We start from the raw sequence: 27,352 nt of genomic DNA, 5'->3' as shown, positions 1-27,352 counted from the left end.
TGTGTTATATCTTCTCAATAATCAAGTGTCTGGGATAGAAGAGAAGAGATCTGCTCTTGGATCTAATTGATAAAATATCTCTTAGACATGATGACTATGTTTAGTGTTTACTAACCTGTAATTCATATCAAGTTGTAAGAGTTTAATGAGATGGGTGGATATTGAACAAGATCACAGGAAGTAGAGACAATCCAAAAAGAGTGAAAGAAATAATGGAGAATCAAAATTTCACCATGGAACTACACTTTTGAGACTAACAGTAATTCATTCATTAATTATTGAGAGAGTTATGCTAGCAGGCAGGATATAGGGGAAAAATCCATGTTTTATTGGAAAGATAAGAATACTAAAGTGAATGCCCAAATAGTCAGTGGAAGAGTTTCATCTTGACACGATTATGATTTGTTAACTCTTGGATAATTAATGGAATTGAATCCTTAAAGGAAGTTATGGAAAAGATAATGCAAAGAAAGTAAACAGAGCTGTCCCAAAATTAGAGAGCTTGAGGCTGAGATAAGATACCTTGTTGAAGGTAAAAATAAGCTTCATGAAAACATCCAACTTAGTAAAAAGGTTGACAAGATTTTCTTTAAGAGCAGATGTTATAACAGATCCCTTATTGTGCATTTCTCATTTTTTGTTATTTTCTTATTAAAAGCAAAATGGTTAGAAATATAAAAAGAGCCAATAATGTATGTGCTTTAATCTGTTGGATGGTAGTATATGTATCACTATTTAGAGATCTGTTTGGGGCAGTTAATAAAAGTCTTAACTTTACAAGGAATTAGAATGTCATAAAAGACATTTTCTGACAGCATCACTTTCATATGATTTGAAAAATAATGTGTGATACCAAATTATTTAAAGAATATTTTTACTAATCAAATTTAAATTCACAGAAATTATTGATTGTAGATAACTGACGTTCTAGCAAAGTTGAAAAATAAGAATTTTCCATTTTGCTAGTTCTTACAGGATCTAATCTCATATAAAGTTTTAGAAGAGTAAACTTAGGTATATTTAAATACTTTATATAGGAAATATCAACTTGCTTATTAATATATAGAATGTAGTAAATCAGTCATTGAAATTAGGCAAATATAATATATATACTGCTTAACATTTTTAAAAGAAGTTACCCACATTTTTGTTCATTTTTTCAATGAAACAAATTAACTTTTTGTCTTATCTTAAAATAAGCCCAGCAAATGTAAAATCTAAAAAGAATATAATTAAGTATACTTAAAGATAACATGACGTCATTCAAAATGTGATAATTAGACATATTTAAATGAAGTTGATTATTAAATCTTTTGATATTTTAATGATTCCACACAATTAATATTAGTATCTGAGGTTAAACAAAGCTGAATCTTAATTTAATTTTATTAAATCAGGATGCTATTGGATGCCTAATTTTGGTACCTTGAAAAGGACATTTATTTTAGTCTCCAACAGTATTAGTGATAGAATATATTGACTCAATAATGAGTTTTATATGAAATCTAAATATAACCCTGGGCCGATTTTTAATAATTTTTTAAATATTTCATTGTGAGACGTGACAATTAAATTATAAACAAAATGAATCACGTTCAATAGCTAGCCTAGGTTTTGATTTTCTTATTCCTGTATAATTAAATGAATTAAAAAATTAAAACCAAATGTCCTTTAGTCTAAAGATAATTTTTAAAAAGTCTAACAAAGTCGAAATTTTCAGAAATATTTTTTTCCATATTCGGAATCATTCTCCTAGTAGGAATAAAGAAAAGCCACCATTTCACTTACATTGAAATAATATCAAAATATCCTCAGTGAGTGCTCTAGAAGTTGGTGAAATAGCCTCAAAACTTTAACTATAACTTAGAATTCTATGCTTTGAAACACGTTCTTTTTGTTTGTTTTTGGCCCAGGACCCTGCAGAGATCAGGGGTTACTCCTGGCTCTGTGCTCAGAAATCACTCCTGGCAGGCTCGGGAGACCACATGGGATGCCAGGGATCAAACCCAGGTTTCTTTCATGTCAGCCTCAAGCAAGGCAAATGCTCTACCGCTGTGCTAAAACTCCAGACCCTGAAACACATTCTTGGGGTCACACCTGGCAGCGCTCAGTGGTTACTCCTGGCTCTATGCTCAGAAATCACTCCTGGCAGGCTCGGGGGACCATATGGGATGCCGGATTTGAACTACTGTCCTTCCACATGCAAGGCAAACGCCCTACCTCCATGCTATCTCTAGGGCCCCCGAAAAACACATTTTTGAAAATAACCTATTACACACTTGGAAAACTTGAAAGGGCCATGACCTATAAAGATATAGATGATAGTACATAGGACTAGTTACTAGTAATGAATTGTATTAAAAAAGCAATGCTTTCAGTCACTTTTTATGTGCAGTATTTGTTCTAAATTTGTTTTTTAAGCACAATAATTAATAAAATATTGAAACAATTAATGAAACAATTAGCTGTCCTGCAAATAGTGAGTTCATCTCACTATTTTTTTTAAATTTTTTAATAAATTTTTTTAATAAATTCCTCAATTGTTAATAAATCTATGCAAAGCAAGTGAGAGGAAAGACAGAGGGAAATTTGATTAACCCCTATTCTCCTAACATCTGAACATATTCGTTAGAATAATAATGAAAAAGTAATGAACATTCTTGAGATATGATTTAACTATTGAATATGTTACTATGTATTTAAAATAGGCTTCTTATAGACTCACAGGCTTTTCAACAGCTGCTAGGACCCAAATAGTGCCAAGATTTTAAGTCACCTAAAATGTTCCATATTATATATGAATAAAATGATCCACTATCAGTTTCCTGATAGATGCAAAACAATATGCTGTAAGTCTAAAATAAATGTATGTTCCATCAGTGAGAGAAATATTCTGCTTTTAAATGCTCCACGTTAATATGAGACAAGTTAATCATGGCTAAAGAGAACATACAGTTTGATAGCACACTCATTTTATCATATTAATCAACCTTAGCATCCAATAAAATATATCGAAATTAACATTAACTTAACATTAATGTTACCATTAACTTAGCATCCAATTAAATATTGCATTTCCTATTTTTAAATAGAATTGAGAAAAATTTCTGCCCAATTAGATGGCAAGCCAAAGACTTTTAAAACGTCTTTCTCAGTAGCTATTTATAGACAAGAAATAAAAACACTAAAATGGTTAGAAAACCACAGGGCAATATCTAGCAGCCACAGACTAGTATTTAGTTACCAAGCCTCTATTTTCTTTTTCTATTCCTTACCATGATAGAATAAATAACATGAGAAAGATGAGAGAAAATAAATCTCCAAACCTACTTTTTCTTCAATCTTCTGTCCTTCTCTGCCTGGGTTCCGAGTTTGCTTACCCCCAGGGATTCTTGAGCTGCAGCCTCAGTCTCCATAAAACCCCCTGTTGGAAAGGAAACCATTCATGTGAGCCGGGACCCCAGGAACCTATCCCCAGGTTACATTTTGCCCTGCATGAGTGTCCATATCACAATGTTGTCTTGTTATTTCCAAGCCAACATACAATGTAAGGAAAAAAACAATCTGAAAGAATGAAAAATCATGTTCCTATTAATGGACCTTTCAAATTATACCTGCTGACAAGATACCATGTAGCCTGTAAACTAGGATAAATAGGACACTGGCCTCCAGTTCTATCTTTCTAATTTTTCATGAAAAGTAAGAGTATATGCATATTTCTGGGAATAAAGTGAGGTTCTTTTTAAATATATGGAAAGAATAGGAAATTTATTCATTGACTTTTGGTTTACAATATTATTAGCATTATCAGGATTGTGACTTCCTATTTGAAGAAAGGAATAGGCCACACATCAATAAATATCTAGTGCTATTCTCAAACATTCCATTAACAAAAGACATCAGTGTTCCACTATGTATTGCAGCACCATTCATGATAGCCAGACAGTTCAAACAACCCTCGTGTCCACGAGCTATTAACTGGGTGAAGAAACTATGGCTCTGTGATCAGGATTCACACCTGACCTCTTTTGCATCAATCCACTCTATTCATCTATATTTAAACACACTACAGTTATAGTTAATAATTTCTTGCCACTTAGTCTGTAAGCTTTCTGAAGAATACACCTAGGAACTACAATGGTTTATTAAGGGTGTGTAATAAATTCAATCAGAACTGATTCAAACGTGATAGAATTATATCATTAGCATTATGATGGGGTTTTTCTCCAGCTAGAAATTCTGCCTAATGTTTCCATCCATTTCCATCCATGCCCCATTTCAACATTTTGTCACAGTGATGTCATAGTCCAAGCTCAGAACCTTTTTGTTTTAATATTTTATTGGAGGCATTGTGAATTACAAGTCTTTCATAGGAATATTTCAGGCAAATAGTGACAGTGAATTAGGGTCAGTCCCTCCACTGTGTTGACCTTCCTCCACCATAGTTCCCAGCATGCATCTCATACCTCCACCCTTAACCTCCCGGACAATTAGTGTAACAGGTCCATTTTGTGTTTATCTTGTTATATAGTTTGGTCTTGATTCTACTGTCATTGACTTTGGGTATTTAGATCTGAACTTTTCCTTTTACTCAATGATCCTGATACCACTTGGCCCCTGGATCAAATCCACTTTCATTTTTCTTTTCTCAATTTGTAGGAAGACATATAAATATGAAGCAGAACTAGATTCAAGTTCTTTTTTTTTTTGTCACATCCAGTGGTGTTCAGGGGTTACTACTGCCTCTGAGTTCAGAAATTGCTCCTGGCAGGCACAGGGGACCATATATGTTACCAGGATTCGAACCACCATCCATCCTGGATTGGCTGATAGCAAAGCAAATGCCCTACTACTGTGCTATCTCTCCAGCCCAGATTCAAGTTTTAAGGTTCTATGAAAAAGGCAGGAGTCCCTAACTAGAAGATATAAATAAGATTAAAATAATAAGAAAAATATTTAAATGGTTGGCAGATGTGGCAAGGTTTTTTTTTTGTTGTTGTTGTTGTTGTTTTGTTTTGTTTTGTTTTGAATAGGCAGAGTGTTATTGGGAAAATTAAAAAGAAAATTCCTTTGGCTTAAGAGATACAGGGTGTCTCCACCCATAAAGCATACTGTCATAAGACTAAGACTACAGGTATGTTAGTTGTCCAACCCCAAGGTTTTTCTTGTAGGCAGTCTTCTGTAATTAGTGATCTTGGTTTTAGCACATATCTTAGGATGGAGGGTCTTCTGATTTCATCTCAGATAGGTGGTGGTGAGGTAGGGCAACCCGCTTTTAAATCAAATTATTATTATCTCATCATCATCAGGGTGCCATATGAACTTGCTAGAGCAAGTTGATGTTAGAGGACTTCCCCCAGAGTGAGTTTGATTCCTGGTGCTGGTGCAGGAAACTGCCAGTTCTAAAGTTGGGATTTGGGGTTGAATAGTAAATGTCCAATTGATTGAGGCCTAAGTCATGACCTTTTGACTAATGTTCTGGGTGAAAGGTACTCCTGCATTATAAATTTATGAGTTCTTCTCCCTATTAGGTAAGAACTTCTTTCTATAAATAAGATTTACCCATATTGGTGTGTCTATGCAAAAAGAAACAATGCCATACTATACTGATGGTGCATTTGGGGTTAAAAATAACAAGCTATACAGTTTCTATGCCTTGATTTTAACCTGAGCTTGTATCCCAAGCAAGACTTTTTTTTACTACAATTTCCTACTAAGCAGATCAAAAAAAAAGGGATGGGGGAGGCTACTTCTACATATGGAAATAAGCACTAAGATAACTCCTAGTGCTTCTAAAGAAACATACAAAGAAAACATAGATATCCCCTTTAAGTCTTTTGAAATAGTATGAGGGGGTATAAAATTCAAGGTACATTTTTATCCTACACTATGCTCTTGTGGAGTCTGAGAAACGGTTGTAGCAGCCAGGGAGCAGGTAGTGTCCTCAAGCTGGGGGTTTTCTGAAGCTGAAACAGGTAACAAGCAAGAGTCCACAGTGAAGGGATGTGGGAGAAAAAAGGCTGCATAGAATGCTTCAGCAGGAGCAGTGGCTGCAGCTTTTTGCCCAGGCAAGAGATGGGGGCTCAGCCCGTTTGTTTTGACCAAATTCTGAGTAAATTTGTCAAGCAATCATGGAAATTAATGTGATGTGATTATATTTATTTTATTTAATTTTTATAATACCTTTATTTTAAGCACCATGATTACAAACATGTTTATAGTTGGGTTTCAGTTATAAAAAACAACACCCCCCCTGCATCATTGCAACCTTCCCACCAGCAATGCCCCCATCTCCCTCATCCCCCAAACCTGCATGTATTCTGAAATAGGTATTCAATTTTTCTTACTCACTGTTATTTTCATGATAGTTGTTAGTGTAGTTATTTCTCTAACTGCAATCACCACTCTTTGTGGTAAGCTTCAAATTGTGAGCCGGACCATCCACCTCTCATCTGTATTGTCTCTGGTTATTATTACAATAAAGTCTTTTATTTTTCTTAAATCCCACAGATGAGTGAGACTATTCTGTGTCTGTCTCTCCTTTTGACTTATTTCACACAGGTTTCATATCCATCCATGTATAGTATTCCATTGTGTATATGTACCACAGTTTCTTTAGCCATTCATCTGTTGTCAGGCATCAGGGTTGTTTCCAGATTCTGTCTGTTGTAAATAGTGCTGTAATGAATATAGGTATGCAGAAGGCACATTGTGTTTGTGTGTTCCTAGGGTACACCCTTAGGAGTGGGATAGCTGGATCACATGGGAGCTCAATTTCCAGTTTTTTGAGGCATCTCCATATTGTTTTTCATAAAGGTTGGACTAGGTATTCACACTAACAGTGAATAAGAGTTCCTTTCTCCCCACATCCCTTCCAGCACTGATTTCTTTGTTCTTAGTGATATGTATCAGTCTCTGTGGTAACTCACTGTTGTTTTGATTTACATCTCCCCGATGATTACTAATTTTTTCATGTGCCTTTTTGGCCATCTGTATTTCTTCTTTGAGGAAGTGTCCATTCATTTATTATTCTCATTTTTTGATGGAGCTAGATGTTTTTTTCTTGTTAAGTTCTGTCAGTACTGTTGTGTATGGAAACATTTTTATGGGATTATTATGCTACTGACCCTACCCTGATTGGTGATTGTGCCCTACCCTAGGGTGTGACCTGGCATTCTGCTCCCACCCTAGGGTGGTACCTGATTCTGCTCCCACCATTGGGTGGTACCTGATTCTGGGGCATAAAAGCAAGGGTCTGTGGAAGGTGAGGGGCCTTTTTTCCTGGGGCCTATTCTTAGGTCTTTTGGCTTTGGCCTCTTTATAGAATAAAGAGCTGTTTTCTTCGGAAGCCTGACTGCCTATTGGCTTTCTTCTCACCTCATTCACCTCAGAACTGCTGGCTGAACAGGGTAACAGACGCGTGGTCAGAGCTGGAGGAGAAAGGCCTCATCCTCCATCCCTCCATCAGTCAACCTCATCAGGGGCTGATTTGCAACAAGTACCTTGTATATTTTCGATATCAGCCCCTTATCTGATGGGTATTGAGTGAATAATTTCTCCAGTTCTGTGGGTGAACTTTGTATTCTAGTCACTGTTTCTTTTGAAGTGCAGAAGCCTTTCAGCTTCAAATAGAACTATTTGTTTAACTCTGCTACACTTATTTGGACAATGATATTTCCTCTTCAAAGATGCCTTTAGTTTCAATGTCATGAGTGTTTTACCTACATGTTCTTCTATTTACATTGTGGTTCTGGTATCAAGATCTTAAATCCATTTAGGTTTGGCCTTTGTGCATGGTTTAGATGGAAGTCTGATTTGCTTTTTTGCATATGGCTGATGAGTTGTCCCAACACCACTTGTTGAAGAGGCTTTCCTTGCTCCATTTTGTGTTTCTTGCCTCTTTATCAAAGATTAATTGATTTCATGTCTTGGAACCATTTTCTGAATACTCTTCTATTCCAATGATCTGAATGTCTGTCTTTATTCCAGAACCACACTGTTTTAATGACTCCTAGAAATATTATATCATATAGCAAAGTGACAGGCTACAAAGTTAACACGCAAAAATATCAATGGCCTTATACACAAAAATGATAGTGAAGAAATGGACACTAAAAAACAGTCCTTTGGGGGATGGAATGATAGCACAGTGCTAATGTGTTTTCCTTGAATGCTGCAGACTGGGATGGACCTGAGTTTGATCCCCTGTATACCATATGATTCCTCAAGACTCCCAGCATAGTTCTGAGCAGAGAGCCAGGAATAACCCTTGAGCACCACAGGATACAGCCCAAAATCTTAACCCCTCCCTAAAAATCCCATTCACATTAGTTGACCTTCGAGTCAACTTAACTAAAGAGGTGAAGGACCTATACAAAGAAAACTATAACACACTGCTTCAAGAAATAAAAGAAGACACAGTGAAATGGAGACACATGCCCTGTTCATGGATTGGAAGAATTAACATCATAAAAATGACAATATACCCCAAAATATTGTACAGATTTAATGCAATTCCTCTAAGTATACCCATGACATTCTTCAAAGAATTGGATCAAACACTCCTGAAATTCATTTGGAACAATTAACACTCACAAATAGCTCAAACTACCCTTAGTAAAAAGAAGATGGGAGTCATCACTTTCCCAAACTTTCAATTGTACAATAAAACAATAATCATTAAAACAGGATGTGGCTATTTTTAACACAAGTTAATTTGCTTTGTTTCAAAATAGGTCAACGCCTGCACATAAAATTAAAAGTCCAGCTAATCAGAATTCTAATTGCTGGAGCATAATCCCTAATCTCAAGATTCAGAAGCCTTGTTCCTAGTTATCTTATGTGACAAGTTTTCTGGTCGCTGTGTGTCAATGCACACACATATGTTACATTTTACTGTATATAAAGATGTTTGAAGCAAATACACAATTAGTTTTGAGACATTCTCATGGAAATCCACTTACCATCTGAATACATACAGTGCAAAAAAATATAGACCTGCATTCATATCTTTTAACAAAAGTACTTTTCAAATCATGTACCATGTTATTCTGGCACAAATATGGGATTCTGGAAGTTATTTCTTGCTTATATCCACTTTCCAATAACCTTTTATTCTTAGTTTCCAAGAGAGATCTAATACTTAAAATATAACTGCAAATTACAATAGGCATTTAGATTTTTATCTTTGTCTTCTCAGCATTTTTCACTCCTGTTCTCTCTCTCTCTCTCTCTCTCTCTCTCTCTCTCTCTCTCTCTCTCTCTCTCTCTCTCTCTCTCTCTCTCTCTCTCTCTCTCTCTGTTTAACTTTACCTGTCTAGAGAAAAGGACAAAAGTTTTCACAGCTCAGTAATCTTCCAGATCTATCCTAGAACCCCAGTTATTCATACTTTCTTTCAGGGAAATAGTTGACACAGAGGAAAATTAATCTCTACACAACTGCTTCAGCCCTTCTCCTCTATTACTCTCTTTATATGTTATAGGGTCAATTAGTGACAAGTTATAAAAAAAATTTTTTTTTGATTTTTGGGCCACACCCAGTGATACTCAAGGGTTATTCCTGGCTATGTGCTCAGAAATCAATCCTTGTTTGGGGAACCATATGAAATGCCAGGGATCGAAACCATGTTCATCCTGGGTCAGCAGCGTGTAAGTAAGGTAAGAACCCTACCGCAGCAGTATCCCTCTGGTCCCAAGTTATAAAAACTTTTAAGAAAGAAATTTGTTCCCTTATATTGTATGCTCGATGAGTCACACAATTATTTTAAGTTGTAAAATTCTTTTGAATTTTTTGGTTCACTTTTCAATTTTTCTTTCCCCCTATCACCCATACATAGCCTTTGGTAATTTTGAGGGCACCAATTGTGATTCTGTCAGCCAGCTTGGCATTTCAATACAAGGGCCTGAAGCTGCCATGGTACTTGTGTTGGATTGTGCCGGGGGTTACCCAGACTACCCTAGATCCTATCCACCAATGCTCAGGAGCATTGGTGCTATGTGGGCACTGGATTGAACTGTGTGTTCACTGGGTTGAATACAGGCCAGACACCTGTTTCTCTCCCCAATCACTGTTTTACTTTCTACATTTGACTTCTTCATTTTTCAACCAAAAATATTTCACATTTATATGATTGTACTTGTTATTTCGTGTCCATATTTTGCAGTATGTCAACAGTTTTAACCCGGTTTTGAAACATCAGCAATAGGATGAGAATGATTAAGATAGCAGTTAACTCCTCAATTCACAAGGCCAGCAATAATACTTGTTTTCTAGAGTCCTTGCATGGAGCACATTTGGCACTGAATAAATTCTAATTATGATTGGCCATAACAAATAAAAAAACTGTCAGAGTAACCAGTTCTTACTTTATTCAGGATAATTCTTTTTTGCAAATGTTTGTCCTACTTGGCCCTTGAAATACCTCTAGATTGGCTCCCTATCCCTACCTGTTCTCCACGCATGGGGATGGTCCAACTCTTCCCAATGAAGACAGAGAGAATTTTTCCGGTTTTGGTCCCACAGCTAACATGTCTGTCTACCGGTACAAATATGCAGACAGCTTGTGTTGGATAGTTCCTAAACCCGCTTTATCTTCCTAATTTCTGTTTCGGCATTGCTTCCAGACCCACATAACCCAATACACACGGGATTGAGGTATGAAGCTTCCACAACAAGATCCAAATTTTACAAGAAACTTCCTGGGCAGTTTTGTCAAGTGTATTGAGCTAAATTCTAACCTAGATTCTAATGGAATTCTGTTTACAAAAACCTGGCAAGGAAAAGGAAGAAGTGAAAGATAGAAAATAGAAACAGATAGAGTCGGAAAGTTGACTGACATGAGCACGTGAGGCTGCAGCAGGTACTCACGGAGCTGCCCCAAGCGTGCCTTTTCTTTCTTCCCAAATAGGCGCCCGATCGATGACTTAATGCCCTTCTTCTTGGGCGCTTTGTGCAGGGAGTCTTGACTGCTATTAGCACTACCCAGCCCCAGGCCTTCTGGCTCCAGGGAGGCAGCGAGACTGCTGCAAAACACAAAGGGGAGAAAAGCTTGTTAGGATGCAACTTCACACCCTACGCAATCCCTACAGGTTTTCCAGCCTTGTTTCCCTGATAAAGTTGAGAAGGAGAGAAGTAGTCTTCCCATGCTCTTGTCTTCCTGGAGTCCCTGTATTTCTCTTTTAAGGTTTAGAGTTTTACAGTCCCTGGGACAAGTTTTCTTTATGAAAAAATTATATATTTTCCCCAAATGTATTTGGTCTTATTTTCTATGTAGTCTCTATCTAATCAGGAATGAAGGTTGATTTACTACATGCTATTTATTTTATCAGCATCATATTATTAATATTATCATTATCATGATTCTTATTATGTGTATGTGTGTTTTGGATCACAATTAGCTTTACCCATAGGGATTTCTCCTATTGGTGCACTGGGGACCAGATGTAAAACCCAAGTCAGCCACAAGGCAAGCACCTTCCTGCTGTACTATTAACTCCTTTTCCTAATAAGTGCATTTTCAACAGCCTTCTATTCTTGGGCATATGTGTCATTTTTGGAATTTCATCTTTCCCTAACCCTGGACAACCTATGTAAAAAAATCAATATTAAAATATTTAATCTCTATTAAAAATAATGGTCTTCCAAGCTACTCTTGTAGCTACTAAGATTATATAATGAAATTATTCACTTGTTTTCTTTCATTGTTGGCGCCTTATTAAATTTTAAGTGGAATTTGCCTGCAAAATAACATATTTCTATGATCGCCATGTACTTTTAAAAGCAGTTTTTAGGTATTTTTAGAAGCATCAAATGTTTTTCATAGTATTAAAAAAAGAAGTTAAACATTTCTATACTTTTCCTATAACTATTAATTATTACAGTAGAATGATAGATAATCTATCTTCACACAATTCACCATTATTAATCTGAGTTTCAATTCCAAAAACTTCAAAGTCATAGTTTTTTCAAATATTATAATACACAGGTTCTTGTGTTTGGGAGAATGAAGGATGTATTTGGGAGGGGGTTGGGCCATATCCGGTGATGGTCAGGGGTTACTCCTGGCTATGCACTCAGAAATCGCTCCTGGGTTGGGGGACCATATGGAATGCCAGGGGATCGAACCGTGGTCTCTCCTAGGTCAGCCATGTGCAAGGCAAACCCCTACTCCTATGCTACAGCTCTGGCCCCAGGATGTATGTATTTTGAAACAGGAATATTGATTACTTTTAATATTAAAAAAATAAAACTAAAGTAACTACCTATAAACACTAAGAGCTGTTTTCAAGTCTTTATTACAGACACACACTAAAAGATAGGTTCTTATTTAAATATTTATTAATAATAAATATTAATCATGAAGTTAGTTCATGTTGTTACATCAATACATCAATTAATTACCTAGAAATGCTTCAAATGATGACATTAAAGGCCCACATTAAGATGTAAATTGTGTGCTCCTAAATTATGGTGTAATTCTGTTTGCAATTCTTTTTTTTTTTCCTCTGCCTGCCGGCCTGCCCACCTCCCGCCCTTCCCTCCCCTCCCACCCTGTTTGCAAGTCTTGAGGCAGAGAAAGAGTCACAAGATAGAGTTCTTATGACAAATGGAATATGCACCCATGTGAAATTATTTTTCTTTAATATTTTGGGAAATATGATTCATCTTTTATTCTAGGAATTTTCTGTAAGTGGAACAGCGACACCCTAGGATGTTATACAAACTAATCTGCTCCATGTCAATCAGAGAGAGGCAGAGGTGTTTCAGATTTTAAATAACTGGTGGCATAAACAAAAATTAGGAAGTTGTCTAAAATCTCATTTTGCTATATTTTTGTAGAGACAAAGAGTTTCTCTGTATCTCTCTCTGTCTCTCTCTCTCTCTCTCTCTCTCTGTGCGCGCATGTGTGTGTGTGTGTGTGTGTGTGTGTGTGTGTGTGTGTGTGTGTGTGTATAAAACCTAGGTCTCACATAGACATGGCAAGTACTCTTCAGCTGAGATACATTCTTGGACCCCAATTATTCCTTAAGAATTCCTTCCTTTAGACTGGCTCCAGTTTGGGGGCAATAAAGACAAGTTCAGGACTTCTGATGCATGCCTTACTGGGACCAGATCAACAATAGAATAGTAGATAAGGTACTTTCCTTGCATATGGTCAACCTGAGTTCGATCTGATCCCCAACACTCCACACTCCATCCCCAAGATCCACTAGAAATGATTCCTCTGCACAAAGTCAGGAGTTTTCCCTGAGCAAGCCCCAAACCAACCAACCAATCAAACAAACAAACAAATAAATAAATAAAACAGTAAATAAAACAATTTTAAAAAGATACATGCCTTATTGGTAGCAGGCCCCTGGAACTACTAGTTTTTTCAGGCTTAAATAGAAGCAAGGGCCTACAAAGCTCTTGAGCATTGCTGGCTGTGTCACAGAGGCCCTGAAGCATCCCTGGGTTTTAATTACCCTCAAGCTTCAGGTTCTGAGCAACATTTCTTCCTGAGAATCCTGCATTAAATCTCTTACCTCCTTGACCAAGTATCTCCTGGGACTACCCTGGATCTACTGAGCAACATCTGGGAGCTCCCAGCAAAATACAAAGAAAAAGATTGGCTCTATTTAGTAGCTAATGTGCATAGGAATAGAAGACCTAGTCTCATAAAATGGGTTAGAAACCAAGCCACAATTAAGCAATTAATTAAAATTAATTAGAAATAAAAAACTTAGGTAAACACTTTTATTTTTGTTTATTTTGTTTTGTTTTTCGGCCACACCCAGCTGCGTTTAGGGTTACCCCGGCCCTGCGCTCAGAAATTGCTCCTGGAAGGCTCGGGGGACCACATGGGATGCCGGAAATTGAACCCATGTCTGTCCAGGGTGGGCTGCATGTACAGCAAATGCCTTACAGCTGTGTTATCACTCCAGTCAAGATAAACACTTTTTTGACAATATTTGAAAGAGGCATCAGGACAGTACTTTTATGGAGTACTAGAGTGAAAATCATGTTTTCCTGTAAGCTCTTTGAGAATCTAGTTCCTAGAAGGGAAGAGAACAGACTATTTTTAAAAGGATAACATGCAGTGTGTGGAGTGGGGGGGGGTTCAGACCTTCTGGCTTCATTGTGATAGGAAGAAGGGAGGGTGTGAGTCATCCTGATGGTTCTAGGGGTAGGAGGAGGAGAAGTTTCACATTTAATCGTTGCTTTATCCTCCCGACCATCTTCTTCCACTACTGCAATCTACAGAGGAAAAAGAAAAATTCAGATGGACTTATTCTAAATATCTGCTGAAACTGACATAAATGGAGAGGCACCAAAACAAGACTCTGAATAATATCTAGATAATTATGAAGATTAGTGGAGTCTGAGCAATAGCACAGCAATATGATGTTTGCCTTGCACGTGGCCAACCCAGGTTTGATGTCTGACATCTCATATGGTCCCCAGAGCCTGCCAGGATTGATTTCTATGCGAAGATCAGGAGTAACTCCTGAGTGTTGCCAGAGGTGGCCCCAAAACCAATCCCCCCAAAAATGAAGATTAGGGATATAGAGACCTTAATAATAAAAGTATGCATTACAAATACCCTACATGTAAGAATAAATAAACACCAGAGACCAACATTCTGAGGTTGTAAAAGTTGCTCTAGAACCCATGACAACATTGTAAAAGGTAAATATTTCACAAAGAACATGTTTCACAAAGAACAAGGTCACATGTTTGAGCTAATTAATCAAAAGAAGTACAGTTATAATCTCATAATTTAGACATTGCTAATCTCAAACAAGAGGTCAGTTAGTTTGACAGGAAAATAAGCTCATTTTGAGTTTATTAAGAAACAACCAGAACAACTAGAAAGTGTTATTAAGGATGAGATGGGCATTTTTCCTTGAAAGAAAACCAAAATCTCTATACTATTGGGGGTTTGCTTTTTCTCATTAGCTGGGACAGAAGAATCTCCTGGATCCTAGGAATAAGGGCAAGAATTACTTTCTGACTAGCAACCAGAATCCCTACAATAGGATTCTTAAATATGTGCTGTGATCTCTTTTCCAGTCTCCTCGCCTCATTGAAATTGCTTCTCTATATTAATTTTTACTTCTTTTATGTGGAAAAAACTTTGAAAAGAAAAGCAAATTTGGTAAGAAAGATAAGCAAAGAGGAGCTGGTTTTGTCTTAAGAGTTTTTTAAATAAGCCAGATCATTAAGCAGCATTTTATAAGAAAAATTAATTTTAAAATGAAAATTAAAGAAGTTAACATAAGTCTTGGGACCAGAGTAGTCATATAGCAGATAGGACATTTGCCTTGCAGGTAGCAGACCCGATTCAAAACCCAGTATCCCATCTGGTCGTCTGAGCCAGCCTACAAGGAGAGATTTTTAATTGCAGAGCCAGAAATAAGCCCTAACTAAGTACAGCCAGGTGTGGTACCAAAATCAAAAACAAAGAAAAAGAGCATAAGTTTTTATAAGTTGCTATGAAGAATGTCTTAAAAGCTAAGGCTTTCATTACCTGCCATGAGAAAATAAGTATATAGAAAGCAGAGTTTTCATCAGACAGATTGATTTCTTTAAAAAATAATGGATAATCCTGAATAAATCAAAATACTATACACTTTGAAGTGAGACATATAGAACTTTTTAAAAATTGGACTTTTCAACAGCAAATTTATATGTAGTATATTTATATTGCTTCATTTATTTCATGATTCTATGGTACATCTATATTTTATAAATGTACTTCTCATTAATTTTATATTGAAATATATTCATACATTAGAAAACAACAAAAAAAAACAATTGTGTTAGTTTCCATAAAAAAGTTCTCATTATGTCTGTAGCAACAATTTTGTAGCTGTGTTCTTGTTTCTACACAATGCCTTGCTCTATTTTCTATATTATTATTTAGGCAAGTATGATTATAATACAAATAACTCATGTATTTGAAAAACTTAAAATGCTTCTTTTGTTCTATCATCTAAGGTTCTTAACATTTTTCTGGAATATTACGTAATTATTATTATTAGTAGTAATTTATTATTATGTAATTATTATCATTATGGGACTCCTGGCTATGACTCAGGCATCATCACTCTTGGTGGGGTCAGGTGACATTACATAGAGTGCCAGGGATCGAAGCCAGGCTTGATGTATGCAAAGCAAGCACCCTACCTGCTGTATTTTATCTCTGCTACTGTTCTTGATATTTTAATAGGTTTTTCTTTCTTCATTATAATGAACATGTTGCCATATAATTATCATAGCACATTGCTTTCAGTATGCCAATGCTCTGAAGAGTTCTAACTAAATTCACATATTATTTAAAGCACAGAATATGTTTACAAACATGTTCTCATATATATTTATTTCTACAGTTCCATGATTTGTGAGAGTTTTCTATAATTGCTTTTTATTGTAAAATTTCCTCTCCTGCAATATGAATTTCTATTCTGTTAAGTATATCAACATTCCAAATATTAGTTCTAAAGATCACACTGTGAATGTTTAAAGATCACACTATAAAAAGAAAGTGTAAGAGAAAGACTGAAATCAGAAGCAGAATTTAATACTGGATTTGTTTAATTGTTTAATGAAAACTACTTATAATTTACCTGTCATTATATTTTCTCATAAATAAAATGAAAGTGTAATTTTTAAAAAGTTTTTATATTTGTGTATTTAATTTTAGTCAGATGTCAATTTTCGGCAAATGGCAAATTAAGAATATAACCTTTCATTTTCCATCCCAGGGATCAATTACTCCCATAGATTTTCACATCAATAAATATTGTGAGTGAGCAAGCACTAGAAAAATTGTCCCTTGCAGTTTCTTATATTTAAAAATGTTTTATAAAACTTTTTTTAATTTTAAGCTAGCAGTCACTCAACGTTTGATTCTGCTTTTCCCTAATATAAATATATATTTTTATAAAACTTGTGGTTATTGTTAAACTAGTCACAAATGAGAAGAAAAGAATAAACAATATTAATGTGAGTTGTAAAAGTATAAATTAAATCATGAAAGTTACTAATGTAACTTTAATTAATGTAAATTTAATTAACATTAAATTTAATTATACCTCTTATTTAGAAATAAATATTTTTATTAACCATCTCTATATTCTTGACTCCCCAAGGATGCATTTATGTGCAAAATCTTCCTTTGTGACTTTTCCTTTTGTTCTGTCCTTCCTTTCCTTCCTTTATACCTACTAACTAGTTTTTAGAAATAGAAAATTTACTTCTCTAGATGCACCTTCCATATATGAGTCCACAATCTTATGCAGTAATACCTTTTATTTCTATCTGCTTTTAATATTCCAAAAGGCAACATTCTTTTGCTTGAACTTTCCAGACCAGGCATCTGATGAGAAACAGCTTTAGAATGTCATCAGTCCTCTGAAAATCACCATTCCTAGTGCTACTTACCATGAATGGACTTACCCTTCCCATAGAAAGCAGAAGAACGTTTCCTCTACCTATGCCTTCCCCATCTGCTTCTTTCTTTCTCTGTTTCTCTGTTTCTTTCTTTCTCTCTGTTTCTCTGTTTCTCTGTTTCTCTGTTTCTCTCTTTCTCTCTTTCTCTCTTTCTCTCTTTCTCTCTTTCTTCTTTCTTTCTTTCTTTCTTTCTTTCTTTCTTTCTTTCTTTCTTTCTTTCTTTCTTTCTTTCTCTTCTTTCTTTCTTTCTCTTTCTTCTTTCTTTCTTTCTTTCTTTCTTTCTTTCTTTTCTTTCTTCTTTCTTTCTTTCTTTCTTTCTTTCTTTCTTTTCTTTCTTTCTTTCTTTCTTTCTTTCTTTCTTTCTTTCTTTCTTTCTTTCTTTCTTTCTTTCTTTCTTTCTTTCTTTCTTTCTTTCTTTCTTTCTTTCTTTCTTTCTTTCTTTCTTTCTTTCTTTCTTTCTTTCTTTCTTTCTTTCTTTCTTTCTGGCATTTTTTGAGGTTACATCAAGCAGCACTCAGAACTTACTACTGGCAGTGCTCCTTGGACCATATGTGATTCCAGTGATCAAACCGAGGAGTATGCAAGGTAAGATCCCTAGCCACTGTGCAATCTTTTTGGCCCTGGAGGCTGTGTTTTGACTGGTAGTGGCCTCCTATCAGTTGGCTTCATATCTCTGCACTTGATTTTAGCCAAAAGGCCAAGAAATGATAGGCTTCACATCTCTGAATGATAGTAAAACTTATATTTTATTTTATTTTATTATTTATTATTTATTTATTTATTTTTTTTGGTTTTGGGGCCACACCCGGCATTGCTCAGGGTTACTCCTGGCTGTTTGCTCAGAAATAGCTCCTGGCAGGCATGGGGGACCATATGGGACACCGGGATTCGAACCAACCACCTTTGGTCCTGGATAGGCTGTTTGCAAGGCAAACACCGCTGTGCTATCTCTCCGGGCCCTAAAACTTATATTTTAAACAAAACAAGAGGGTTGGGGCCAGGGAGATGGCTCAAAGGGGTGGAGCCACAGCTTTGATCTCTGCTTCCCAGAGATTACTTGGGTTACTTGATGGTTACTGTGTTGATTAGCCCTAAACATTGCCAGGCATGGTTAAAAAATAAAAATAGAAAACGATGACACACCAAAAAGTAGAAGCAAGTTAATATTGAAAGTAAGTGAACTAGTTTTAGGGGAAATTCTAATGAAAATAAGAATATTTAACATTTATAATCTTAAACAGTTGCTCTAGAAAGCATGGAATATTTTTTCGGGTACTTGTTGTTTGATTTATATTAAAACAAATTAATAGCACTTTGACTTTTTCAAATATTTTCTAGATAAATAAAACATAATTCCAGGAAATGGAAAAGTTTTAATGAAAAAGAAATTCATCTAGAAATAACACAGTCAATTTTCACAGTACCTTTCTCCGATGTTTCCTGAGATCACTTGGCTGAGATTGGCAGCAATGAAAACAACATAGAAAAATTAATGATTGTCATTTGAACAAATTTTAAGTTCAAATATTATTTACAGCATAACTCTCAGTTTTTTATTAGACTATGTCCTATATAAATGATTCTTTACTCATTGCTAAAGCACTATGCTTAGAGAGAGAAATCCTTAGCATAGCTTGGGAGGGAGACTCTTCAAGTGTGCATGCAGGAGATTTGAAGCACAAAACCTGGGGAAAGAGAGCTCATTGTATTGAACTGACCACAACTAAATTGGAGCAAATAGTTGTTGGAAGTTATATATGGGAATGAAAATTATGTGCAAATGAAGAATCAATGCATATGAAATTTCAAAAGCACATGAAATTTATAAACACTTCCTTATCTCCCATCTCTATAAGCTTGAGGTCCCCTTTGAAAAGGTTTCCTATTCCTAAAGGATCACTAATTTATTGGTATTTTTACTTTTGTATTTAATGGCTACAGACTTCAATAACATGTTTGTAGTCCTGCTGCCTTCTTATCAATGATCTCCTAAAGTTTTTCAAATTCTTATATATGAATGCTAAATGAACATTATTTGTTTCATATCTTTGTTTCTTTTCTTATGTAAGAAAAACAATTTTCATTCAACCATTTTACTATAGTTCACAATTTTTATTCTCATTGCCCTAATTCCTGTATTCTCTCTCTGTACTCTTTATAAAGTCATAGCATTATATATATACATATATATATAAGAAATATAAGAAAAAATATTTGTGTGTTAGAAAAAATGTCTAAAATTTCCACAATAAAATTAAACAAAAATGTACCTAAGAGTTTATATGATTCTAAGCTGACATTTAGATTCTTACTTTTTCGTTTTTTTAAGAAAAAAAATTTATTGAATTTTTTAATTTAAAGCAGTTTTTTAAAATGTTATTCAAAGTTAAGTTTTAGACATACAATGTTTCAGCACCAATCCTATCACCATTGTCAACCTTCCTTCACTCGTGTGTCTTGAGGCCTTTATATAAGTGCTTAGGGGAGAAGGTTCAACCTAGTTCAGCTCTTTCAGAATAGATTTTGTCTTTATTTTTGTATTGAACCAATACTATTAGCTCCTGTATATTTTTGACTGTCTAAATGTTATTTAGAACATAAAGAGATAATCAAATGGTTTTGTAAAAATACACCTTGAGATCACATTTTATCTTAGAATGAACAACTGTTTCAGCCACAAAAGGAGACTTTAAACAAAGTAAAGGGAAGCAACAAAAACACAAAGCAAGCTGATACAGCCCACAGATTTCAGTGAATACACGATGAATCCAAATGTGGTCCACGGTCCTGTGGACACATCATCCATCATACCAATGTCATGACGCCCATCCGGTCCATCTCCCTGGCAGGACTTCTCGGGGTGAGCTTTGGCGTTGAGTGGCCACTGGGGGGAGATGAGCTCGCCAGAGAAGAAGCAGTAACTGAGGCAGTGATGGAGGGACCAGCGTGGACTCGGGCCAAATTCAAGCCTTCCAGGCTCACACTGGCCACTCTGTTCTCAATTTCTTCAGCTCGTAACTCGGTCGATTCTTTTTCCTCTTGAATAAGCCTGGAAAATACAGTTTATGTTTCCTCTAGTCCAGGCTGCAGTGATGGTAACTGGAGCCCGATCCTATTATGCCAACTACTGTATGTTACAGTTTGGTTATTCTCATATCCGTGGGATTTTTTAATAATGTTTAATAATGTTCAGGCTTTCTGGATAAAATTAAGAAAATACTTCCATATAAATGAGATAGTTCCTATCCACTTTTAGTTATACTTTCTTTATCATTTATCCCCTGTTATGACCTCTTAAAGCTTTGCCTGCTAATTAATTCCTGGCTAGTGTATACTTATAATGAAAACTTAAAGCAATATTATACAAACTCTTATAAACCATGTTACCTTGATAAAAATAGGTAGAAAAAATAAAAAGATCATATAATAAAAGATTGAATATTTTGAGATGCTTTATCTTGTAATTTCAATCCAAGAATTTTATCTACATTTAATAAGCCATCTATTACCTAGATAGTGTATGATTAAAGTATAATATAGAACATTTTCCATAACTATTACAAAATATCATGATTATTATATTATGATATTATGAATATAACACATACATTACTGTACATACATTACTTTGTATAACTAGCAGTATCAATTTTATTTTAAATGTAACTTAAGTAAATATTTATTACCATAAACACTACTAAACTGTATATACTATTTAAAAATTGCTTTTAAATGTATCAGAATAGATTGTCTTTATTTTGTATTGAACCAATACCATTACCTCATGTATATTCTGGACTATCCAAATGTTATGTAGGACATAAAGAGATAATCAAATGATCTTGTAAAAATACACAGTAAGATTCAGTTGGCTCAATGAGGGCTGAGATTATTTAGTACCAACATTGAACTCACCTGATTTCTTTGTTGATGGCATCCAGTTGTTCCTGGAGCATCATGGCCAAGGTCTGGGCATCAGAATGGCCACTTGGAGAAAGAAGATCCATTGAACTGAAAATTGTTTCTCTGTCATCATCATCAATATCAGACATTTCTGTGTCACTTTCAAATGGGTGGCTACTGAGTACTCCAATTGGTTGAGTTCTGTTCCACTCATGGTCTCCAAGAGATTTCACCTAAACAGCAAGTGAACAATTTCGGTACTTTTTAATTCTTTTCAAAAAATTGTGAGAAGAAATAACAAAATTACACATGGGGCCGGAGCAGTGATGCAAGCGGTAAGGCATCTGCCTTGCCCGTGCTAGTCTAGGATGAACCGATCTTTAATCCCCTGGCGTCCCATATGGTCTCCCAAGCCAGGAGCGATTTCTGAGGGCATACTCAGGAGTAACCCCTGAGCATCACTGGATGTGGCCCAAAAACCAAACCAAACCACACCAAAAACAAAAACAATCCCCCCAAAAAACAAAAAAACAAAAACTACACATAATTTATTAGTATGCCTGACAAACGCTGGAATGGCCATGAACAGTTTAATGTACTGATCTAATGCAATATTTTTCAAAATCCCTAATAATTGCAGACATTGATTGTCACTACAAATATAAATATTCTATAGGTATAAAGAGAAAAACTCTTCATGGTTTCTAGATGAAAACTCAAATGAGTTAAAATCTAAATTCTTTTTTTAAGTTGGCTAACTTTCCTTTGTTTCTAAATAGAAGTATATATTCACTTACACTCGATCATTTACATTGCTTTTCTTTTTATTTTTTTATTTTGGCCACACTAATCAGTGTACAGGGGTTACTCCTGGTTCTGTGCTCAGGAATTACTCCTGGTGGGCTTAGGGTATCAAGTAGAATGAGGGTATCAAGTAGATAGAATCCAGCCTTGTGCAAGGCAAGCACTTTACCCACTGTAGTACTAAAACTTGGCCCTTCAATCTCAATTTTTTTAAAAGTTAAGGTTACCAATTGGAAACAACAAATAACATAGAAGTTCTCTTCTGGAAATTTATTTACACAAATTCAGTGATATAGTATTATTAATGTTGAAAAGAATATATGATTTCATCAAAACTATTTTAGTTCTAATCACTTAAATATCTTAATGACTTTTAAAATCCAAAATAAGCTAATTGACATGTCAACTTTTAATCCTTCAAAGGCATAAGCCTTGAGTACTCAAAAGATCAGTATTTTCTCAAGCTTTGATATGAGGTATGAGAGGATTTGGGATAAGGAGATTCTACAATTCCCTTTTATGTTCCATTATTTTGATGTGGTGATTTAAAATTTTTAAATATATTTGATTGAGGTTGTGTTAATATTGTTAATAATGATATGCACATAATTTCAAAAAGGTATGATGTTTTTGAACCTACTTTTATGGTTTCTGAGCCTACTCTCTCCATGGCTGGAAGTAGCTCTCAGCAGTGATCAGGAGGCAGGTTTAGTGACAGGGATTTGAGAGGTAGACAGCTGTATTCAGGATAAGCGAGTTTTTACTCTTCCAAATCTCTAGTCCTTTCTTGACTTTTTTTAAAAAATGGTTTTAATTTTTACAGTCATGCAAAATGTGGAAAACCACCTAATACTTATGAGGAGACCTTGGACTATTTGTATTGCAAAGTTTCAATATATAGTAAAAAACGAATAAGGAATTGAGATAGACTTAATTATTTTTAATTTGCTCATATGTTAATTCACACCTAGATATTGAATGTCAAATCTAAATAAGTAATTTACACGTATATGACCATTATAAACTACAGGGTGTTAAGGGCTTATGTAAATATATGGAAAAATAAGTTATATAGTATTTCAGACACTTAGAGGTAGGTGGGGAAAACAAATTATAAAGAAACTCTACTAATATATAAAATGTAACATACATTGGTTAATGTTCATTTAAGGCAAATTTCAAATATTCATTATAAAAGACTTAAAATATGGTTAATCGCAATTGTTGGAGTTCAGGAATGACTAAACTCAATGTTAGCAGTATGATCATCTGTGAGAATTCTCCAGATAATAAGGCAAAAGTTTTAGAAACAGCCTACTTGCTTAGAAACACATAGAGTCTGGCACACATGGCCATATGGACCCAATCATTCCCCAATATAATTTTTACTATTAGACCAGCTTAGACATATACCCTTAGTTTTCTTATGCTAGTGTTAGCATTCATCTGTCCATCTCCTTGCAACAGCCAAACATCTTAGTTTTGTTTTCATATTTTAAGTTCTGTTCTCCGTTATTTGTAAACCTTCATGATAAATTTCCCTCATTAATACTCACCTGGACCTAGCTACTTAAACCAGAAAGAAAACAGGATATAAAAAGCAGAACAAATCCCAATAAAGTCATTATTGGCCATCATTCAGTATCCTGCCTCAATTTTTTTTTAGCTTTGAGCATCAGATACCCCCAATAATTGGTCAATATAATACACATAATCATTCTCCATAAACAATTTAAGTAATTTATACACATTTATCTCAATGTGCTATATATTAGCACATTCTAAAATTAGTCTTTAAAATAGTTTATCCTTTTTAATGATAATGTAAAAGTGATTCCTTACATGCACAAGCAAACACAACAGAAAGATAATGTACTGATTAAAAACTGGCCTTTTGGGTTAGGGAGACAGTGCATGTGTCTGATCAGGGGTTAATCCTCAGTATTCAAAATATTCAAAATCTCCTGAACAACACCAGGGTAGCCTGTGGGGTCTAAGTAGCACAGCATTGTGTGGCCCTAGCACTGAACCATAGCTTAGTAGATGAGTATTACTCAAAATAGGCCTGGGCTTCCCTAAGAAGTTCTTGGAATCTCCAGACCCCAGCAAAAAATTAGGTTGCTAGATATCAAATGTGGGAATTACTCTTCGTACTCCCAGACTTTGGAACTAACTACCACTCTCCTCCAATATAATCTTTATAACTTCATTTGTAAACTGCTATGAAACAAGCATCCTGTTGCCAGAATTATGTGAATAAAATCATGGGAAAATCTTAGTACAGTTTCTAGCCCATTAGGGAGGTATTCATTAGATGACATTCTATTTAAAACTATGCCCTGTGCCACTTGCATTTTTAATTCTCAGCAATAACATGATATCAAAAGTTGAACAATGAAATTACTTAAAACCATCAAGAACTAAATGAAAATGCTTAACCTTTGGCTCATCTCTTCGCACCCCCATGCGGCCTCTCCTTGGTCTCCTTATAACTTTTGTTGTCCGGTAATCAGACTGACTGTCCACCAAGGAGCCCACGGAATATCGCAACTCAGCTGATGTGTCTAAATGAGTTCTGAAAAAAAAAAGGGAAGACATAAAAGATGTCTAATCTTAAAAATAAATTTATAGCAAATAACCACTGTTTTATTGGTCATAAAGCATTAACTCAAAAATAAAAATGTTAGGTAAAATCATGAACTATTTTTTTCCAAATATTTCCATACAATATTTTGGGGAGGGCTTTGGGCCACACACTGAGGAACTAACTGAGAGTGGCTGTGAATTTCTGTGCCTGCTCAATGATGTGCTGTTATGTGGGCCAAGTGGAGTTAGGGACAACTAGGAATATAACACGTGGTCTATACCTGGGGCTTTTATGGTTTTGTCAATGACCCAATGTCCTGATTTGGGTCAGCCATGTGCAAGGCAATTTCTTTATTTATGCAATTTCTCTGGCACTAGTACTATATTTTTAATGTTCTATTTACTATTTAGGAGATCAGTGATATGCATGACAGATTAATCTATATTAATAATATTCTTATTTAATAAAATAAAATATATTATCAGAACGTATGTTTAGCTTTTTATTAGATAATGTCCCCCCAAAGAGATTAAAACAAGTATTTGGTAAGTATATTTGATTTGTAAATCTGCTTAAGAGATAAAATAGTTGAAAAAATCACTTGGTCAAAATATCACTGCATTGGTTTTCAATAAATATAACAAAAGTGTATTAAAGGTTCTCAAAAATGTTATTTATATATAGAACTAGAGCATTTTCTGTTTATTGCTGTAACAATAAGTGATAAGTTATTGTCTTAAAAGTTTTCATTATTAATATGTAATATGCTTAAAACTGTTTTCTCTTGAAGTTGGGCTTCTAGTTGAGCAACTATGCTCTCTTTCTGTTGGTTTTCTTTGAGCAAAAGTAAATCCAATCTTTAAACAAGACTAAAGGTGGTTGGTAAGGTATTCAATTTTGCAACGAAAAACACAGAGAGGATCTTGCCTCACACATGGCTGACTGGCTTTGGTATCTGTCACTCATATGGTTTCCAGAGCCAATCCAGGCATGATCCCTAACCACAGAGTAATGAGTAATTCATGAGCACAACTGGGTAAGGTCCTCAAACCAAAATCAATTTTATTATTTCACAATCATATGCCCAAGTAAGTATTCTTTGACATATATATCTAGTACACTAATAAATGTATTTAATTAATTAAATATAGTCTAAACCACCTCAACATTTCTTTTGTGTATAATTCAGGGTAATAAGATAAGTGTGAGATCAAGAATATGGAACGCTAAGCACTTGAAAGCGAGGAGTTTCAAATAAAACTTATATTATTATACTTTCTGAATAAAAACAAAGAGTGAGTTCTAAAGTTTTTAATAAATTTAAATAAATAATTAAATAATTGTATGTGCTTGCAATAACTCTAAAATAATTGTTTTAGTGACTATCTTTAAAAATAGATATCAAATCAAAACAGAATTTAAATTTATTTATAGCATTTCTTTTTCCTTATTCATTGCATTGATTTTTAACAAAATAGTTAGATGTTATATGACAATAATCCATGACATTGTTCTGTATGCATTGATAACATAATCATACAGACAAAAAGGCTGATAAATTATATTAAACTGAGATGTAACCTGATGATCTACATTTTCTTTTCATTTATGATTTTAAAACATATTTCTATTACCATAAGTGCAGGAAGAAGGCAAGAATTTAAATTTTTAAAGCTTATCTGCAGAAAGGATCATCAAATTTGTAAATTTGTTTTGTTTCTTTGTTTGCTTTGCCTTGCAAAGAATTGATACTAGGACCCTGCGCATGCAAAATAAATACCAAGAATTCTCCTGGTTCTGAACCTGCAAATTGATGAGAACTCAAAATAGGGAAATGACAGCTGAGTAGCTGTCGTTTATGGTAGCTATAATTTTTAAGGTCTAGAATCATTGGGGAATTCCTACACATGCTTAGTAAACTACCTGTGAAAATGATTTAGTGTTACCTTGATATTGTGGGTTCAATTAGAGATCCAGTTCTCATTTTCATTTGGTCCAATTCAGATCTCAGCTTTTCAATTTCTTCACCCAGCCTTTCCTAAAATATCCAAAAAGTTACTCAAACGATAAGCACAGGCCTCAAATACCACACTCAATTATTAGAAACCAAATTAATGTATTTATTCATTTATTTTATTTTGGGGTCCCACAGACCACTGCTCAGGGATTACTTTTGGCAGCTCGAGGAGACTATGTGGTGTTAATGACCAAACCAGGTAGAGCAAGAAAAAAATACCTTACCAACTGTACTATCTCTCTAGCTTGGAGATTAATTGTATTTAAGAACAAACCAGGGGCCAGAGCAGTGGTGCAAGCATTAGGGCATTTGCTGCTTGGTGGATCCCCTGGTGTCCCATATGGTCCCCCAAGCTAGGAGCGATTTCTGAGCTCGTAGCCAGAAGTAACCCCTGAATGTCGCCAGGTGTGGCCCCAAAACAAAATAAAAACAAACAAATAAGAACAAACATACTACACATGCTTATTAAAATTGATGAGACAAGAGGCCGGCGAGGTGGCACTAGAGGTAAGGTGTCTGCCTTGCAAGCGCTAGCCAAGGAAGGGCTGTGGTTCGATCCTCCGGTGTCCCATATGGTCCGCCCCAAGCCAGGGGCGATTTCTGAGTG

At 35.1% G+C, this 27,352-nt stretch overlaps 1 protein-coding gene across 5 annotated transcripts in view; it reads right to left on the bottom strand.

The window, feature by feature from the left end:
* The window catches only part of PPFIA2 (PTPRF interacting protein alpha 2), a 452,934-nt gene that overhangs the window by 46,767 nt on the left and 378,815 nt on the right, over nucleotides 1–27,352 (bottom strand). For all 5 annotated transcript variants that reach the window (XM_049783353.1, XM_049783355.1, XM_049783354.1 and 2 more), the window contains 8 exons: nucleotides 26,675–26,766; nucleotides 24,581–24,716; nucleotides 21,350–21,570; nucleotides 20,246–20,483; nucleotides 18,859–18,888; nucleotides 14,106–14,236; nucleotides 10,868–11,022; nucleotides 3,331–3,424 (listed from right to left, as the gene is read on the bottom strand). In XM_049783353.1, coding sequence (XP_049639310.1) covers nucleotides 3,331–3,424; nucleotides 10,868–11,022; nucleotides 14,106–14,236; nucleotides 18,859–18,888; nucleotides 20,246–20,483; nucleotides 21,350–21,570; nucleotides 24,581–24,716; nucleotides 26,675–26,766 — 1,097 coding nt within the window. The remainder of the gene's footprint in view (nucleotides 1–3,330; nucleotides 3,425–10,867; nucleotides 11,023–14,105; nucleotides 14,237–18,858; nucleotides 18,889–20,245; nucleotides 20,484–21,349; nucleotides 21,571–24,580; nucleotides 24,717–26,674; nucleotides 26,767–27,352) is intronic.

The sequence above is a fragment of the Suncus etruscus genome, chromosome 11 (assembly GCF_024139225.1).
Source record: "Suncus etruscus isolate mSunEtr1 chromosome 11, mSunEtr1.pri.cur, whole genome shotgun sequence".
Classification (NCBI taxonomy): Eukaryota; Metazoa; Chordata; class Mammalia; order Eulipotyphla; family Soricidae; genus Suncus; species Suncus etruscus.
Note: the sequence above shows the minus strand (reverse complement) of the source record. Positions and strands in the feature narration are given on the sequence as shown.